This window comes from Panthera onca, chromosome B1 (assembly GCF_046562875.1).
Source record: "Panthera onca isolate mPanOnc1 chromosome B1, mPanOnc1 haplotype 2, whole genome shotgun sequence".
Taxonomy (NCBI): domain Eukaryota; kingdom Metazoa; phylum Chordata; class Mammalia; order Carnivora; family Felidae; genus Panthera; species Panthera onca.
Window position 1 is genome coordinate 5,486,052 of NC_138342.1, and position 19,344 is coordinate 5,505,395.

Sequence of the window (19,344 nt, forward strand, 5' to 3'; positions counted from 1 at the left end):
CTTTCCCCCCCTCTGCCGGCCTCAGACACCTGTGCAGGTGCATATGCTGCGGGAGCTCCTCTCGGCTTTGGGAGACAAGGAGGGGGGCCGCTGTGCAAACCCACTGGCAGTCACTCCCCTGCCCGTGCTTTCTCCTGCCCCCTCTAGCAACAGTCCAAGGCAAGAAAGCCGCGCTCCAAGAGTAAAAGCAAGACAGACCTTCTGAGGAAGTGCATCGAAGATAAAATTCAGCTCTTTGAGGAGCAAGCCCCCGAAGACCTGGTTGAAAAGGTCAGTCCTCCTGCCTCCTCCGTTGCTCTCACTGCACACACGGGGCCGATGCCACCCAGTTCCCAGCACACACGGAGTCCCCGGGGGCCCTCACTGCCCGTCCCTGTTCTGCCGTGGTCCCGCAGCTGGGACGCAGCCCTGCCCCTCAGGCCCTTCCGCCCATCCTGTCTGGAACTCTCCTCCCTCCCCGCCCGGTCTCTGGTTCCATCTCTGCTTCGTCCTTCGGGCCCCACGTCTCAGCTGCTGCCGCGGTGGCCGCCGTCGCTGTGCCTGGCTCTGCGCCCAGGCGTTCGCACGTGTTATACTTTACGCCCCTGCGTGTACCACGCACAAACATGCGGAGCCTTCCACGTTCTTCCCTGTTCCTGGATGAACCCTGCCGCCTTCCCTTACCCGGATAGATGAACCTTGTCTTTGGCCCTCCTGAGGCACCGCCTCTGTCCTCAGGTGTCCCCTCCCCTAAGAAGCCTGATCGGATCACCCGGTTCTTCCCCCTCCTTCCTCCTTTCTTATCCTGACACGTACCCCACTGTGCGTTCACTGCGCTGGGACCCTGAGGCGGCATGATGCAGTGGCTCGGGTGTGGTGTCGACAAACTCTAGGACTTCAGTGGCGACGGTCCTTCCTGGCCTCACTCTCATGGTTGGGGGAGACGGACAGAAAGCACTTAAAACCACAGACCCTGATCAGTGTCGTTAGGACACAGAGGAGGTGATGCGACAGTGATGAGACGGGGCTGGGGAGAAGTGAGACCCACCAGAGGCGGCCGAGTCAGGTCAGGTCTCTCTGGAGAGGTGATGCTTAAGAGTTGACACTGTGCCTTCGCTGCCTAGGTGCCCGCCGTGTACCCAGCACCCCTCGCAAAGGGTGGGTTCCTGAGAGGAGGGGTTCAGTGGGTGGATCTATCAGACCATCTCTGAGCGGCCGTTTTCTTCCTGCCTCCTGTCCGTGTCCTTGTCTAGGTGTATTTAGTGCAGGTGTATTTTTCAGATCGCAAAAGCATAATCTGGCCGGGAGCCGCAGAGCCTGCGCAGGGTGAGAGGTCAGTGGCTCCTTCTAGGGGTGACCAGGCTGGGATGTCTCAAGGGACACAGGAGGCAGCACCCTCTTCCCACCCAAGTTCTCTGCGAACCTGAGAAGTAGGACGAAGACTGAGGCGGGTAGAGGTGAAAATGTCGGCATCCTCGTTGCTAAAGGCTAGCGCTGAAGATGGAAATTAGTGTGAGAGCCAGATGGGCTTGCTGAGCGGCTACCTGGTCACAGGCTTCCCTGGGGCTCTCTGGGTGGCCTTCCTGGAGGAGGTGAACACGAGGGCAGCTCTCAGGCAGAGCTAGCCTGCCTGGTGGGTTGTGGTTGCAGTTCACCAAGGAGCAGCAGAGGAGAGGGGTGCTGAGGGGCAGCCTGGGGGCCCAGTGGGGCATTTCCTCCAACACAGGCCAGTTTGTGACCCAAACACGTCAGGCTCGAGGTGGATGTTGCTGCAGAAGGAAAACTTGAGGTTTGTTTTGGCAGGGAGAGTGGGTGGCCTGAACCACGGCCAAGGACATGGTGCAGGTTCAGGGGAGCCCAGAGGATTGGCAGCCCTGTGAAAAGGCTGCTTTGCAGGAGTACAGGGTGTCCCGAGGGTAGGACAGCCGGCCACGGTGGAGGGTCTCACGTGCCAGGCTGAGAAGGTGAGCGGAACCTTGCTTGTCCCATTGACGGAGGAGAGGGACAGGCTGGATGACTACTGGGTGGCCGTGAGTGGTGACAGATGACATCCTGTCCCACGGTTCCCTGAGCCAGACTCTGCAGCCCACCTTGCCCTGAGTTCACCTCCATCATTTCCGTGTGAGTCGTGCCTTTGTCCTGAGATCCAGCCAGGCCCTTTGCGTGTGTGGAAGACGCAGCCCTCTGCCCCACTCTGGACGATCGCTGGCATTTTCAAGGGCAGTTTACGTTTCATGTTTGTCCTGTGCACTGATTTAAGAACTTAACTCCCTTCTTGAGATACACTAACCCTCCAGTAAGAAGAGTGCTCATTTATTTTGTTTGCCTTTGAATGCCTGCGTCTCTGGGCACCCTACTCAGGACTTTCTGTATACATATATGTTGCTTATAGGTGACGGGCATAATTAAAAATAGATCTACCCTATGACCCAGGAATAGCACTGCTAGGAATCTACCCAAGGGACACAGGAGTGCTGATGCATAGGGGCACTTGTACCCCAATGTTTATAGCAGCACTCTCAACAATAGGCAAATTATGGAAAGAGCCTAAATGTCCATCAACTGGCGAATGGATAAAGAAATTGTGGTTTATATACACAATGGAGTACTACGTGGCAATGAGAAAGAATGAAATATGGCCTTTTGTAGCGACGTGGATGGAACTGGAGAGTGTTATGCTAAGTGAAATAAGTCAGGCAGAGAAAGACAGAGACCATATGTTTTCACTCTTATGTGGATCCTGAGAAACCTAACAAGACCATGGGGGAGGGGAAGGAGAAAAAAAGTTAGAGAGGGAGAGAGCCAGACCGTAAGAGGCTCTTAAAAAACTGAGAATAAACTGAGGGTTGATGGGGGGTGGGGGGGAGGGGAAAGTGGGTGACGGGCATTGAGGAAGGCACCTGCTGGGATGAGCACTGGGTGTTGTATGGAAACCAGTTTGACAATAAATTTCGTATTAAAAAATAAAAATAAAATAAAATAATTAAAAATACATACGATACAAATCAGGCACACGCTTTACAGATAGATAAGTAAGAGCTAAGCCATCTGAGAGCTAGGTGCTCCTGCATTTGGGCACCCCATGTCCCGTAGAAGAAGCCCCACGAGTGTCCAGGGACGGGGGGTGGGGGGGCGCGGGGCTCCAGCTTCTGAACCTCCGGCCCCTCGCCCTGGTGCTGCCTCTGCGTCGAAGGCCCCGGTCAGGATTGACGGGGAATATTCTCACCGGATGCGGTTACCTCCCGCGGTTGTTCAGTGTGGGACAGACACGCCTCGGCTCCCACATCTGTCACATGAGGATTGGGACAATCAGAACCTAGTAGCAACGGGGTCATTGGGAGGAGCAAACGGACAGAAAGGTACTTCCTAGCTCTGAGGGGGCTACAGTGCTGGTTTTTGATGATGCAGCAGCCCCGTGTGTGTGCGCCAGAACCCAGAGAAAGGCAGGAGGCCTTTGTCAGCTGTAACCTTTTAATGACAGGCCATCCACACAACCGGCCACCTCACTGTGGCAAGTGCTGATAGAATGCGCACTCTCAAGCCAACGGCTTTGACGTTCCTCCCGACATCGATCGGCCGCGTCTCTTAGCACCGGGGCCAGAATTGTTCAGAATTTCCATCTGCAGGGTAATTTCGGATGGAGATGACAGCCCTCGGTCTGAGTGCCAGCAGCTGAGAGCGGTCTGATCGTGTTCCAGGACTGAGAAACCCCTCACAGCTCGTGCGGCTGGAAAGGGACTGGGTCAGAGACCCGTCACAAAGCCTCAGTCTGGCCGGCAGTGTGGGGTTCCCAGAGGGACCCTGGCTTCACTCGTTGGGGCTGCCAAGCACACTGGAGGCACCTGCTGGGTGCCCCTTTCTTTGCTAGAATCCGAGACAGCGATCCCTGTAACCCTCAGTCCCGGGTGGATATGTGCCTCGTCTGGACGCTTCCGCCTGAAGGGATTTGCCCAACGTCAGTGCATACTAGAGCTGGGGGTCGGATGAGGCACATCTGCCGTGTTGTGACCCAGCTGCGACAGCGAGGAGGTTCAGCCTCCCAAAGTGGCTCTCCCGTGCCCTGCCCGCGTCCCCCTTGCCTTTCCTCCACTTCTTTCCCTGCCTTTCTCGTCTTTCTCCCATCCTTCTGTCTCCTTCCATTTCCTCCTTCGGAGATCGTTTTGTGGACTGCCTCCTCCAGGCCCGGCCGGTCTCGGTTTCTGCTCTTAAGATGTTCACAGCCTCAGGCGTGCGGCCACTTGGCGCACCAGCCATTTGGAGGTTCCCCTCCTGCTTTCAGATAGAAAACCCACCCCGCTGACCCGAGCTCCGCCGTGGGTGAGTGGCTGTTTGACTGGTTCACAGAGAGTGGTGTGAATGATGCAGGGAGACAGACAGACAGACGAGGATGGGCTTCCTGCCTGACCACTTTTTCTCCACAGCTGAGGAGCTAATGGAGTGAGGAGTCTGCTCTGGTCACCGGCAGCTGCCGGAGGGGCCGGAGTGTGCCTGTGATCAGAAATGGGACTCAGGCAGCGACACCTGGGCCTTCTGATGGGGGGGGGGGGTCACTGTAAGCTCACTGGTGCATCATTTTAAACCTGAAAGACTCTGGAGGGCATATACATTTTTAGAATAAGTTAATCCAGTTCCTAAATAACTTTCTGTTGTGATGGCATGAAACTTACAGGTGAATTTGAGAATTGGCATTCCATCCCCCAGAAGGCAGAATGTTTCTTTTTTTATTTGGATCCTCTCTTAGGGTCTTGAAGAAGATTTACAATTGTTTCTGTAAGTAGGGTGACCATATATCTCAGTCTCTTGGGACGGTCCCAATGACCTTCCCATTAGCTCCTTTTCACTCTCAACTTCGTGATAAACCATATGGTCACCTTAGATGAAAGGTATTTCTTTGCGTGATTTCTAGATCCAATATAGGTTTGCTCGCAGTTGTGAATGGTAACCTGCCTTCTTCTTTTTTAACCTTTTACTTATTTTTATTTTTTTGAGAGAGAGAGAGAGAGAGAGTGTGTACGCATGCAAGTGGGGAAGGGGAGGAGGGAGAGGGAGGGAGAGAATCTTAAGCAGTCTCCACGCTCAACGCGGAGCCTGATGCGGGGCTTGATCCCACGACCCTGGGATCATGACCTGAGCTGAAATCAAGAGTCAGACAGATGCTCAACCGTCTGAGCCACCCAGGCCCCCCATGGTAACCTATTTTCAATTGTATTTTTGACATATTCAGTACTGGTGTAAAGAAACGTTACCAGTTTTTATTAATAAGTCTTTCCAGACTGTCTCTGTTCTGTCTCTGGAGCCGGACATCTGCATCCAAGTCCTAGCTTTGCCACTTGCCAGCTGTGTGACCTTGAACAAGTTTCTTAACTGTTCTGTGCCCTGTTATACTCATCCTTCAAGGTGGATAATAGAAGCCCCTGTCTTTTGGGATTCTTCTTGTGAGAATTCACCTGCTGCTTCTGTTGATTTTCTGCATAGTCAGTCACCATGTCAACAAATAATTGCAATTTCGTTACCTCCCTTCCCAGCCTGTGCCTCATTGCTCTTCCTTATCAGTGTTTCCATGTCCTTGTCTGCTGGTTCCATCATCTCTCTTGTTTCCCCTGATGGATTTCCCCCTGAGTTGTGGATCCCATTTTCCTGCGTCTTGGTGTGCATGGTAATTTTTGATTAGATGCTAGGCATGGTAGTTTTACATGCTGGGTACCAGACTTTGTGGCATTTTCTTTAATAGTGTTGGCGTTTGGACATGTCGTTACATTGTTTAGGATTCGTTTTATCCCTTCAAGACATGCTTTTAAGTTTTGTTAGGTTGGAATTAAGAGCTGCCTTTAGTCAAGAGCTAATTTATCACTATTACTGAGGTACTACCCATCTCCCTGATGCCTCTGTGCTTTTCTCACTCAGGCTAATAGGAACACTGACTCTTCCCAGCTCTGTGTGGGCTCCAGAAATTGCTATGCCTCTTATTTTTGGTGGTTCTTTTCCTGATCTGGTACAGTTTTGTTTTGTTTTTTTCCCAAGCATGCCCAACGCTTAGCGAAAGCCTTGAGAACACCCCTGGAGGTCTCTGGAGTATTCTCTCTCTCTCTCTCTCTCTCTCTCTCTCTCTCTCTCTCTCTGCAGCTCCTTCCTCTTTGGGACTCTGCCCTACAAATTCTAGACACAGTGACCTCCCAAACTCTGATTTTCTTTTCTTAACCCGGTGCACCTGCTGGGCTTTCCCCAGGTCCCCATCCGATGGTGCACCCAAGGAACTGCATCCAAGCAGTAAGCTGAGGCAGCTGTGGGGCCACCTTGTCTATTTCCTTCCTCTCTGGTACCCCAGTGCTGCCCAGTATCTGAAAACTATGGCATCATATATGGGATCTGGTTTTCTGGTGGTGGGAAAGTAAATCTGTTTTTGGTTCTTCCATCCTGGCCAGAAGTAGAAAATTTTGACCTATCCCTTTGTCAAAGGGATTTGAATTTTACCCTATTTTTAAAAAGTTTTTTCTGGGGCACCAGGGTGGCTCAGTCGGTTAAGCGTCCGACTTCAACTCAGGTCATGATCTCATGGTTCGCGAGTTTGAGCCCCACGTCAGGCTCTGTGCTGACAGCTCAGAGCCTGGAGCCTGCTTGGCATTTTCTGTCTCCTCTCTCTCCCTCCCCCGCTCATGCTCTGTCTGTATCTCTCTCTCTCTAAAAATAAATAAACATTAAAAAATAAAAAAAAAAAAACTTGTTACTGATTTTCATTTTTTTTTAATATTCTAGTTAAAGAATAAAGTATATATGATAATGATACTTTGGAATTTATCGTGGTTCCACTGCAGCTTTATAAAAGTCCTATTTTGAAAGATATTTCATTTGTCTTCAGAAAGGCTGGGTGTTTTCTGTTAGGTATGGAGAAGGAAGCCCTAGGAGGTAGGTAAAAGCCAGGACCTAGGAAGTCTGGAGGCTACACTAAGAAACCGAGCCTTTGAGGCAAAATTTAGTCACTTTGTAGAGAATATTTGGGGGGACATACTCACTTTTAATTCTGTCTCGAACCCCTCCTTTCCTGCCTGGTCTCTGCTCTCTTTGACTCTAGGGGATGTGGGCCTTGTCTTAGTCTGACCTGCTCTTTCCCTTGTGTTCATAGGGCTGAGCTAGAAGCTAAGCCTCCAGTCCCCGCTCCCATTAAGAAATTTCTCGATTTCTGTAAACTAAAGGGCCCCACGGCCAGACCCTCTGCAAGGCTAAGGGTCCACTGTGGGCTTGGTGGCTAGCGTCACCCTACAAGGGTCAGTTATGTCAGTCCCAGTACCCTCTCCTGGAGGACAACCAAGGAGGGCTTCTCATAGGTGGGTGCCTGATTGAGGAAGGGACATTCGAGATTCTTCCCTGACTTCCAGGAGACTCTGACCAGCTTGGTGCCATTGGTTGGATCTGTAGGACTGGAGGGCTGCCCCTCAAAATGTTGCCTGGCCAAGATATTACCTGCTGAATGCCTTGACCAGGACGGAGAATGTGTCTGTTCCTCCTGTCCCCGTGCCTGGGCCAATCCACAGAGCAAGGTAAACTCATAGCACAAATTATGGGACTCATTTTTACTTTCCAGCTAGTAGAAATAGGTCTGTCTGTTTGTCTACATCTCTCTCTCTCTGTCTCTCTCTGTCTCCATATCTCTTTCTCTGTCCCACCTGTCTCTGCTTTTTACCCAACACTGAAGCTTGAAGACTTTCCCTATCAGTATATGAGAGTTCCCTCGTGGTGTTTTACAGCAGCTTAACATATCGTGGTGCATGTGACGCTTAAATGATGTAGCTGGTGCTCAGCTCGTAAGACATTTAGATTCTTTTCAACCTCTTGATATTTCAAACCATCTTGAATTCTGTTCGTATAGCCTCTCACTCTGGTGAGACAGGTGAGGGCAATAATTACTATTTCCATCTCATGGATGAGAATACTGAGACTCGGAAAGGTGGAGAGGCTTGTCCAAGGTCACGTCGCCGGCAGGTGCCCAAAGCACAGTCCTCTTTTTTTTTTTCTTTTTAACCTTTATTCATTTTTGAGGGGGGGAAGGGGAAGAAAGAGGGGGACAGAGGATCTGAAGCAGGCTCCATGCTGACAGCACAGAGCCCGACGTGGGGCTCGAACTCACAAACCATGAGATCATGACCCGAGTCGAAGATGGACCTCAACCCACTGAGCCACCCAGGCGCCCCAAACCACAGGTCTCTCTGCCCATCCCTCTGTCACTTTAGCAGATCCAGAAATGAGGGGGATGTTTCAGCTAATCTTTGATGTGTCTGCTGCTGTTCTGGCACACAGTTCATATAAATTTCTCATGAATATTCTTTGCAGACACTTAGATGTGAAGGAAAATGACGTGACCGTGCCTCCTGCTCACCCATTATTTGTGGTCTTATTTGAAGGATGCTGTCCTCCACCTGAGTGGTACCCATTCACCCATTCGTTGTGTGTCCACTGTTTCCGGGTTTCGTGACACGCACGTGTGCACAGTCCATTAGCAGCCCCTTCATTCAGGAGTGGGACTCACGCGCTGCGATCGCCCGTGCAGCCTGCTGTGTTTCTGCACCCGCCGCGCCAGTCATGCAGAGGTGGCCGGGACTTCTGTCAGGCACGCCTCTCCACACCCTGTCATCTCAGAAGTGACTAGAGCTTAAGCATGAAAATAATGTGCTCATTTTCCGATGACCTGACAAGAGAGAACGGTGACGGCACAGGTTCTTACGAAGCTTAGAAGAGAAGGTGCGTTGCCGGGGGAGGCGTTTTAGGAAGGGGAGAGAACATCTGTCCATCCAGCAAAGACTGGGAAATCCTGTACGTGGTTCCCTTTGCGTCTACTCAAGCCCCCGTCTTGTCCTTTGAGGCAGGCTCTGTCAAAGTCCTGTCCTGAAGCACAATTCTAAGGGAAGTTGCTTAGAATCTTCTTAGAATCCCACCATCCCCAGACAAAATGCAGATTCCTGAATGTGGCATTCAGGCCTCACAGGCTTCATTTTACCTTTCTAATCTCTTCCACTTCTGCCTTTCACTCACCAGAAGGTTACTAGAGTGATCTTTGGATGGCTTGAATGTAGTAACTTGTTTCTACATTGTCCATTTAAAAATTTTTACTTTTGGGGCACCTGGGTGGCTCAGTCGGTTGAGCGTCCGACTTCAGCTCAGGTCATGATCCCACCACTCGTGGGTTCAAGCCCCACGTCGGGCTCTGTGCTGACAGCTCGGAGCCTGGAGCCTGCTTCGGATTCTGTGTCTCCCTCTCTCTCTGCCCCTCCCCTGCCCACGCTCTGCCTCTCTCTGTCTCTCAAAAATAAATAAATATTTTTAAAAAGCTAACGTTTTACTTTTCATTTTTATAAAATGTATGCATGCATTCTTTTAGAATCTAATTCTACAAGGTTTGTGCTGAAAAAGGAGCCAACTCCCTGGAGCCACACACACATACGTTTTCAAGTCCCCAGAGGTAATGACCTCTAATTTTTTAGTTTGATCTTTTGGCATTTACCTCCGTATTTCCAAATAACATGCTTATCTTGCTATTTCTTCATTTCTCTACTTTGGGTATTATCTATTTTCTTTCTTTTTTTTTTTTTAACGTTTATTTATTATTAAGACAGAGACAGACAGAGCATGAGCAGGGGAGGGGCAGAGAGAGAAGGAGACACAGAATGCGAAGCAGGCTCCAGGCTCCAGACTCCAAGCTGTCAGCACAGAGCCTGACGTGGGGCTCGAACTCATGAAGCATGAGATCATGACCCGAGCAGTCAGAGCCACCCAGGCACCCCTGATGGAGGTGGGGGGGGGGGGGTGGTTGGTTATTTTATTTTGCATTTAAAGACATCACAGCCCCTAGAAAAAACTACTTTTTTGAAATGCACTGAGTCAGAGACACACATAAGGAGGCAGTTTAAACTTCCCATTTAAAATGAGAGTACTTAGCAGCGTATTATTTTGAAAATGAATTTTTATTACTTTAGGTAGCCTGAATATTTAATGAAACTTGTCACAGAAATGCAAACCCGTATCCTTTCCCAGAGCCTTTTTTAGACAAGGATGGAATCCCTCCCTGCAGGCACATGCTTATGGTGCTGGAATTAACAAAGTAAACTTTCCAAAGAGAAAAAAAGGATTTTGGAGAATCTTTCTCATCTTAATTCCGCTGTCCACGTGGTTCGTGCAGCACACACGAAAAGCTTTACGCTGCCCCCACGTTTTAGGTTTGAATTTGCGTAAAAAAAACTCAAGATACCCTCATGGCCGCCTCACCCTGCCTGCCCTTCTGCAGGAGACACGGCTTTCAGGATATTTGGGCCACCACCCGTCCAAGGATGGGGCCAAAGGAGGCCATTCGGAGGTCACGGTGACAGGAAATCTGAGCTCATGGCAGGTGTGGGAGAAGGGCACCACTCCTCCCTTTCTGGGTCACATGCCCATCACTCGTGTTATTCCTCTCGAGGAACTCTCCGTAGGTTTGCCATAGCCCTTCCCACTTCCTCGGGGTGTGTAAATATGTCACCGTTTAATCAGACTGTGGCCTTTAAATATATGCAGCCTCATCCCCAAAGGCAAGGGAATTAAAAGCAAAAATGAACTATTGGGACCTCATGAAGATAAAAAGCTTCTGCACAGCAAAGGGAACAATCAACAAAACTAAAAGGCAACTAACGGAATGGGAAAAGATATTTGCAAATGACATATCGGACAAAGGGCTAGTATCCAAAATCTATAAAGAGCTCATCAAACTCTACACCCGAAAAACAAATAATCTAGTGAAGAAACGGGCAGAAAACATGACTAGACACTTGTCCAAAGAAGACATCCAGATGGCCAACAGGCACATGAAAAGATGCTCAACATCGCTCCTCATCAGGGAAATACAAATCAAAACCACACTCAGATATCACCTCACACCAGTCAGAGTGGCCAAAATGAACCAATCAGGAGACTATAGATGCTGGAGAGGCCGTGGAGAAACGGGAGCCCTCTTGCACTGTTGGTGGGAATGCAAACTGGTGCAGCCGCTCTGGAAAACAGTGTGGAGGCTCCTCAAAAAATTAAAAATAGACCTACCCTATGACCCAGCAATAGCACTGCTAGGAATTGACCCAAGGGATACAGGAGTACTGATGCATAGGGGCACTCGTGCCCCAATGTTTATAGCTCTCAACAATAGCCAAATTATGGAAAGAGCCTAAATGTCCATCAACTGATGAATGGATAAAGAAATTGTGGTTTATATACACAATGGAGTACTACGTGGCAATGAGAAAGAACAAAATATGGCCCTTTGTAGCAACGTGGATGGAACTGGAGAGTGTGATGCTAAGTGAAATAAGCCATACAGAGAAAGACAGATACCATATGGTTTCACTCTTATGTGGATCCTGAGAAACTTAACAGAAACCCATGGGGGAGAGGAAGGAAAAAAAGAAGAAAAAGAAGTTAGAGTGGGAGAGAGAGCCAAAGCATAAGAGACTCTTAAAAGCTGAGAACAAACTGAGGGTTGATGGGGGGTGGGAGGGAGGGGAGGGGAGGTGATGGGCATTGAAGAAGGCATCTTTTGGGATGAGCACTGGGTGTTGTATGGAAACTTAATTTGACAATAAATTTCATATAATAAAAAAATAAATATGTGCAGCCTATCGTATGGCAATTATACCTCAGTAAAGCTTTTTTTAAAAAAACCCATGCGTGGGGAGGTATTATTATTCCCATTTTACAAATGAGGAAATAGAGTCATACACAGCTGAATGAATTTGCCCAAGGTCATGAGCTAGTGAGTGACAGTAAGTGACAGAGCTGGAAACCGTACTCAGGCCTCTGGCTCTGGAGCCCTTGGCCCCCCTTCACCCCTGTGCCTACTTGGGTCCTCAGTTGGGAGCTCTTTCAGGGTCAGATTCTTGTCTCACTCATCTTCACCTCTTCTCTACCCCCGCCCCCTCTCCTAAGTGCACCACACATTCCTTTATATGATACCTACTTGGTGCTCATTAGTCAGTTTTTGGATTGATGAATGAAAGCATAAATGGATTTCCTGTCTGCAGACTTGCAGGAAGAAAGTAGCTGTGGGACAAAGGCATTTGCAGGAAGACTGGGAAGATCCTTGAAGCACGTTAGAGACCCCGCGTCCCCATGAAGAAGCCATCAGACACGGCTCTTGGGTCCCACTCTCCCGAGGCTTTGCCCAGTCTTGGAGGGACGTGGGGGCACCGCATGAACTGTGTGGACGCCTCAGGCTAGGTGTGACTGCCAGCCAACCCAGGAGGTCCAGGTGTGATCCGAAGTCACCATGGGAACCCATCAGTGGGCAGGTGACTGTCACCTGGTTGTCCACATTAGGGCAAGGTGGGGGTCTAGTAGCACCCTCTTGAGAACGAGGCTTCTTGTTCCCGTTCGAGCAGGGAAATGAACGTCTGTCTTCCAGACCAGCTCTGTCTGTCTGCCATACTTCTGTGTCTTCTTGCCTCTGGCCCCCGATGTTTGTGGGCATTGCCGTGAACCAGATATGCAGGTGCCTATACTGTGTATCTTTGCAGACCCTGCCTTCCGTTGGTGGCTCCTCTCCGTTCTCTGAGGCTGGTCAGAGGCCCTGCCTCTCCAAGAAGCGTTTGTAGGGCCCCGCAGACAGAAGTTTCTTCCCCAGCCGGCAAGCTGTCCGTTTGTTCCTTTGGGGGACTTCTTCCCTCTCCACCCCCATCAGACTTCTTCCCGAAGGTCAGGTTGTAGAGGTGAAATCTGCGCTTTTCAAACTGGGCCTTGTCTGCTTCCGAGGGACACGTGGATGGACATGGTGGGGCTGTGCAGCCACGGGAGATCCGGGGTCGGCATCCTCCGCCGGCCCCCACATCACATAAGTATTCTTCCCTGTGTCAGCCATCCGAGACCTCTCCGAACATAAACAGATGAATATTAAAAATAGGTTACATGAAGGGGCGCCCGGGTGGCTCAATTGGTTAAGCGACCGACTTCGGCTCAGGTCATGATCTCGCCGTCCGTGGGTTCGAGCCCCGCGTCGGGCTCTGTGCTGACAGCTCGAAGCCTGGAGCCTGCTTCGGATTCTGGGTCTCCCTCTCTCTCTGCCCCTCCCCCACTTGCGCTCTGTCTCTTTCTCTCAAAAATAAAATAAGCGTGAAAAATTTTTAAAAAATCGGTGACATGGCAGAAAACAGAATTCCACAAAGTGTTTCAATATTTCTTATTGTAGTAAAATATAGATGACGTGAGACTTACTGTCTTAACCGCTTCTGCTCATACAGGCCAGTGCCATGCAGTACGTTCACCCTGTTGTGCAAAGCGTCCCCGCCATCCGTCTTCCCAAACTGAACCTCTGTCCCCACGAAACACCAACTCCCCGTGTCTGCTGCCCCCAGCCCCTGGCACACATCATCTGCTTTCTGTGTCTATGGACTTGACTGCTCTAGGAATCCTACAGTGTCTGTCCTTTTGTAACTGGCCTATGTCACGGAGCACGCCGTCCTCCAAATTGTAGCCTGTGTTAGAATTTCCTTTCCTTTTAAGGCTGTGTGATACCCCGTCCGTATCTGGGTTACGTTTACCTTTGGTTTTGCAATGAAATTCCACACGCGCTTTTTTTTTTAAGTAACTTTTTAAGGTTTATGTATTTATTTTGAGAGTGTGTGTGTGTGGGCAAGTGGGAGAGGAGCAGAGACAGAGGGGGAGAGAAAGGTTCCCAAGCAGGCTCTGTGCTGTCTGCGCAGGGCCCGACGCAGGGCTCAAACTTATTAACCGTGAGATCATGACCTGCGCCAAAACCAAGAGTCGGACGCTTAACCGACTGAGCCACCCCAGGCGCCCCGAAATTCCACACACGTTTAAAGATTAAAGGAAAGACTTCACCAAGACACGTGTTCAAGCAGGCCGCTTTTTGGCTTGTGGCGTCCCTGTGAGGGGAGGGGGTACACATTAAAGGGAGCTGCCATCAGGGGCTCGGGGGGCCACGTGTGAGAAGCATCAGGCCCCCTTGTTCATGTGGCATCTTTTCTGGAGAAAGGAGAAGAGGCAGTGGGGACATAGAGAAGACACACTGATGTCAGAATGAACTGCTTGGTTGTGGGACCCAGAGGAGTGGATGCATTCCCTTGTCTGGGGTTTCTGGAGCCCCTCAGGTGCTGGGCCCTCCCCCCGAGGGGCTCGGGTCCCCGCTGGGTCAACGGTGCGGTGAGGGCCAGCGGGAGGAGGAAAGGCAGAGACGAGAGTGACAAGCATGTGCTCGGTGAGGACACTTCTAACACAGTGGTTGGAACCGGGGACGGAAGGACAAATAGAGGATCTTCAGGAAGACGAGGGTGCGGGGCATTTCAGTCCCACGGGGAGCCCCCAGGCACCCGGGAAGGGTGGAGTCCCAGGGGTGCGGTGGGGGGAGCAGAGGAACAGATGAGACTTTGCAGGCGTACCTCTGCTGGGAGCGGGGTGGGAAGGGGCTCAGAGCCTGTTCCGAAGTTTAAACTTTCATCCTCTGGATGGGATTTCACGCTGGGTAGCCACGTAATTCCCTGTACCTTCCAGAGTGATAAATGTGGAGGGAACGGCCAGACTCCAGAAGCCCCAGCGAGGCGAGTGTTTGCAAACAGAGACACCCCGTGGTCCTAAATTGCACGCTGCACCTCCCAGTGCTTGCTTCTTTGCAAGTCGTGGAGGCCCTTCCCGAGCCCCCCCACCCCCACCCCCAGTGAATGGGTGCTTGAGCTCAGCCCAGCGGGCTGCTGTCTGGAAGTCCTCTCTCCACACCCCCCGCCACTCACCTGTGTGGCTTGTGGCCTGCCGTCCCCAGGTCCGCGGGGAGCTGCTCCGGGAACGCGTGCAGCATCTGGAGACCCAGGAGGCACGCTTCGCGGAGTCCCTCGCCTCCCTGCAGTTCCAGAAGGCCGCCAGGATAGCCAAGACCCTGTGGGCTTACACCGCCCTCCTGAGCGTCCAGGACCTGCTCTTGGAGGAGCTGAGCGAGTCGGAGACCCTGACGAAGCTGGCCTGCGAGCAGATCCTGGGGTCGCACAGCCCGGTGAGCGCGGGGGCTCGGGAAGGAAGAGGGGACGATCGGGGATGGGCTCCTCTGGCTCCTCTCCCACCCCCCGCCGGCAAGTGGGTGGTCGCCTGCCCTGTGTATGCTTCAGGGTCGCAGTGAGGACTAAGTGAGGGAACTTACAACCCCGAGGCTGCTCGATTGCCTTGCCCCTGAGAAGTAACCTTTTGAATTACAACATTTTTAACACCTCTGACACCGGGATGCGTCTCCCACATCCACAGCAGCATCAGGAGCTCCATCACAGAGCTGTGAAAAATAACAGTGTGGCTTTCAATTAACGGCGCCCTAGATGCAATGAAATACTGCACTGTTGTTTACGTTTATGATCACATTTGTACGGTTATTCCCGCACGCCGCATTTTTTTCAAGGTGCGAGAGGTGTATTCATAAAACAAAAGCCATGGAAGTAACTGAGGACTAACCTTAGATCCTTGAGGAGAGTGTTTTAGAATTTCGTATGTTATTATCCTACCTATAGAGAGGAGAAGGAATTCAGGCTTATTGAGTATATGCGAGCAAAAGCACTAACAAGCTGTGAATGGGCATACTCTCATTTGAGCGTTAAGAGTTCGTACGCATGCATCTAAAAATGACGCGTTAAGCGCGATTGAGTATAAGTTGAGGTCTTACTGCTGGACCTTATGCTCCCTGTCACACATTATATCGCTTAGTTATAGCACTGTGCTGTGAAGTAGGTACTGCTGTTCAGTTCTCGGGTAGAGAAATTGAGATCCCGGCAGGTGGCATATCAAGTTCTTTGTGAAGTCCACGCGGCTAATAAAGAAATGCCAGGAGCGGAATGCAGTCTGTTTCTGACTTAAACTCTCTAGGTCACGTTCATGGACTGTCCACCTTGATCTTGCCGGTGGGGGTTGAAAGTCATAAATAACATTAGATTCTGAAGAGTCCAGAACTACTTTTCCCATAAACATCATGCGTCCTGCACTGTGACCACAATTATGACGTTGATTTCTGTTAGGGATAGAAAGATGTGGAAACGTTGGCATTCCAGCACAAAACATATGGATGCTAAATAAATAAAAATGAGCATACTTCTTAGTGCTTTGTGAGTTCACAAGAGAATGTGGAAAATTCCCAAAGGCCAAGGATATCCTGGGGAAGGCAAATCCAGAGGCTCAGATCCAGGGAAAAAGACTGAAACCTACAACCCAGGGATTTGGGGTTCATTTGGGGGAGACAGGAGATGAGGCTGGGGGTGTTCGAGGAGGTAGGACACCCAGTGAGGGGGTGGGAAGAGAAAGTCACCTGTTGTCAAAGGTGTTACCAGGGAAACCTGTCCTTCCCTCCCTTCCCCAGCCCTGCTCCAGGGGTGGGGGTGGGGTGGGGTGGAGGGGAGTCTCCCCGTGAATTTGTAGTCAAAGGCTCTTGCTGCTGTGAGGAAGGAATCCAAAAATACTTTAGCCCTCCAGTCAGGAAATCTCTAAGCTGATACATTAAATTAAAGTGGTTTATATATACAATGGAATACTACATGGCAATGAGAAAGAATGAAATACGGCCTTTTGTAGCAACGTGGATGGAACTGGAGAGTGTTATGCTAAGTGAAATAGCCATACAGAGAAGGACAGATACCATATGTTTTCACTCTTATGTGGATCCTGAGAAACTTAACAGAAGACCATGGGGGAGGGGAAGGGGGAAAAAAAAGGGAGGGAGCCAAACCATAAGAGACTCTTAAAAACAGAACAAACTGAGGGCTGGGGGGGGTGGGAGGGAGGGGAAAGTGGGTGCTGGGCATGGAGGAGGGCACCTGTTGGGAGGAGCCCTGGTTGTATGGAAACCAATTTGACAATAAATTTCATATAAAAAAATAGAATAAAATAAAATTGTTGTAGGTTGAATGACGCCTCTGGTGCATGGCCAAAGCCATGGCACATCCTCTCCAGAGAAAAATAGCCTCAATCTGGGCAACTCGGGATTTTCACAGATAAATTTCAGCCAAATAAGTATTCTCAATTGAATTTCGGAGTCCCCAAACACGTAAGCAAGACGAGATGATGTATGTGTCGGAGAAACAAAACCCAACAGATTAAAATCCCTAAAGACGTCGGATGCTCGGATTAGCAGCCTAGACTATAAAATCACGATTTATGACATTGTCTTAAAAATTAAAGGTGCTACCAAAATGATTTTAAAGTTTCATTCACCTGGAGAGCAAAGCAAGTCTCCAGTTGCGTATATGTGATAGAAGACCCAAGATAATGAAAAGAAAACTTGATAGACCGTTGATGAGTCGTTCATGATAGTGAGGGGTTTCTGCACACACCCCTCTTTCTGTGGGCGATCAGACGAGACACAGGGAAAGATACCAATGAACTGAATAGCCCATTCATCAGTCTGTATTTAATGTGCACCTACAGAATCTTACAGCTGGCAATTAACAAACACATCTTCTTCTGCAGCACACGTTGGAACAGTTAAGGAAACGACTGTATAATATCATTTTGACCACCTTTTTGAAAGAAAAGACCAATTAGGTTTAAATCCACTTAAGAAAAGGTCATTACTCCAAGCCCATACTTTGGAAGTTTTAAAACTTACCTCTGAATAAGTCATTGGTCAAAGAAATCATAATGGAAACTTCTAAAACTGTAGAACAGAAAAATAATGTAATAATGTAAATAAAACAGATCAAAATTTGTGGGATTTGGCTAACGCAGCTTTTCAGCTCTAAGAGAAATGAATGCTCTAAACTTAAATTAGAGAAGAAAAGTTCACAATTACAATCATATAAATAGCTAGAGGGTAACAGTGACAAATTAATCTGTAGAAAGAAGGAAGGAAGGTTGCATAAATAAAATTTTTAAAACTGCCAAAATCCAACCAAACAAAACTGTGATAGAAAAGATCAATAAAGAGAAGAGGTGAATTTTCTGGGGAAAAAAAAGTCTAATAAAATATACAAAGCTCTGACACAAGTGACCATTTAAAAAAGAGATAAGGGATGAGTAAATAATATTGTATGTATGTATGATTTAATTTATTTTTAAATGTTTATTTATTTTTGAGAGAGAGAGAGAAACAGTGTAAGTGGGGAGGAGCAGAGAGAGGGAGACACAGAATCCGAAGCAGGCTCCAGGCTCCGAGCTGTCAGCACAGAGCCCGACTTGGGGCTCGAACTCACAAACCACAGGATCATGAACTGAGCTGAAGTCGGGATGCTCAACCACCTGAGCCACCCAGGCACCCCTGGGACAAGTAAATAATGAAAAGCAACATAACTATAGATGAAGTAGAGTTTTTAAAAACAAAACTCTACCAACGATTTCATGTAGATAGACTTGCAAACTGAAATAAAATGGAAGAATTTCTAGAAAAATGTAAATCATCAAAATTGACTCAAGTAGAAGTCTATTTATAATCCTATTGCCATGAAAGAAATTGATTCAGTAATTAATAGGTCTTCTAAGACACTCAAAAATACACCTACCCCGATAGTTTTATAGGTGAGCTCCAACAAACTTTTCCACCTCATCTACACAATATTCCTGGTGTTAGAAAAATAGGGACTATTCCTCATTTTGTGAAGCTCAGACAACCTTTACACTGAAACCAGACGTGGGTAGTATGAGAACAATGAACCCTTCACCCTTACTTGCAAACTTGGATGTACATACAGTTTGTAAACAAAAATTAACATAGGCCAGCCAGCCATGAAATAATGAGTACAGCATGGCCAGGTTCAGTTTTTCCCAGGAATAGAAGGTCGGTTTAACCTTAAAATCTCCATTTACAAAGTTTGCCAGATTAGCAGATTAAAGGAGAAAAGAAAAAACTCGCACGATCGTCTCAGTGTAACAGACAAAAACTTCTTGGCAAATTAGTGACAGGAGGGAATCTGCACAGGGTATTTACCCAAAATCCACGGCAAGTATGGCTGAGGGGTGATGGGCATGGCCCTGAATTATAGGCCTTCGGAGGAGGGGCAGGTCAAGGTCGTCTCTCGATTAGGGGCAGAGTAGATATGAAGAGCCTCTGGTGTTCGGTTCACATTGTGTCTGCTCCTTCTGGGTGCCCTGGGCAGCCCGTCAACTCAGCCCTGAGATGCTCGGTGGCTCTTTTTATCTGAGACCACCCTGATTTCTGTAGTCATAGGGTTGGATGTGACGCTTACATTTTCTGTTTATCTCACAGCCTTTGGGGGTAGCACCAAAGCTTCCTTATTCTTGAATGTGTTTGCAAGAGTTGGGTATCCCGAACTGGAACCACGGGTCCTGAGTCAGATGATGTAATTATGAAGTTGGTGGTAAGGCAATGGATGTGATGCCAGCGTTTTCTCGATTTGCGTTTGGAGGGGAGACAAACCTGTTGTT

At 49.1% G+C, this 19,344-nt stretch overlaps 1 protein-coding gene across 3 annotated transcripts in view; it reads left to right on the forward strand.

Annotated features, from left to right (window-relative positions):
* EVC2 (EvC ciliary complex subunit 2) overlaps positions 1–19,344 on the forward strand; it is a 134,028-nt gene that overhangs the window by 99,073 nt on the left and 15,611 nt on the right. For all 3 annotated transcript variants that reach the window (XM_060655460.3, XM_060655459.3, XM_060655461.3), the window contains 2 exons: positions 148–270; positions 14,759–14,986. In XM_060655460.3, coding sequence (XP_060511443.3) covers positions 148–270; positions 14,759–14,986 — 351 coding nt within the window. The remainder of the gene's footprint in view (positions 1–147; positions 271–14,758; positions 14,987–19,344) is intronic.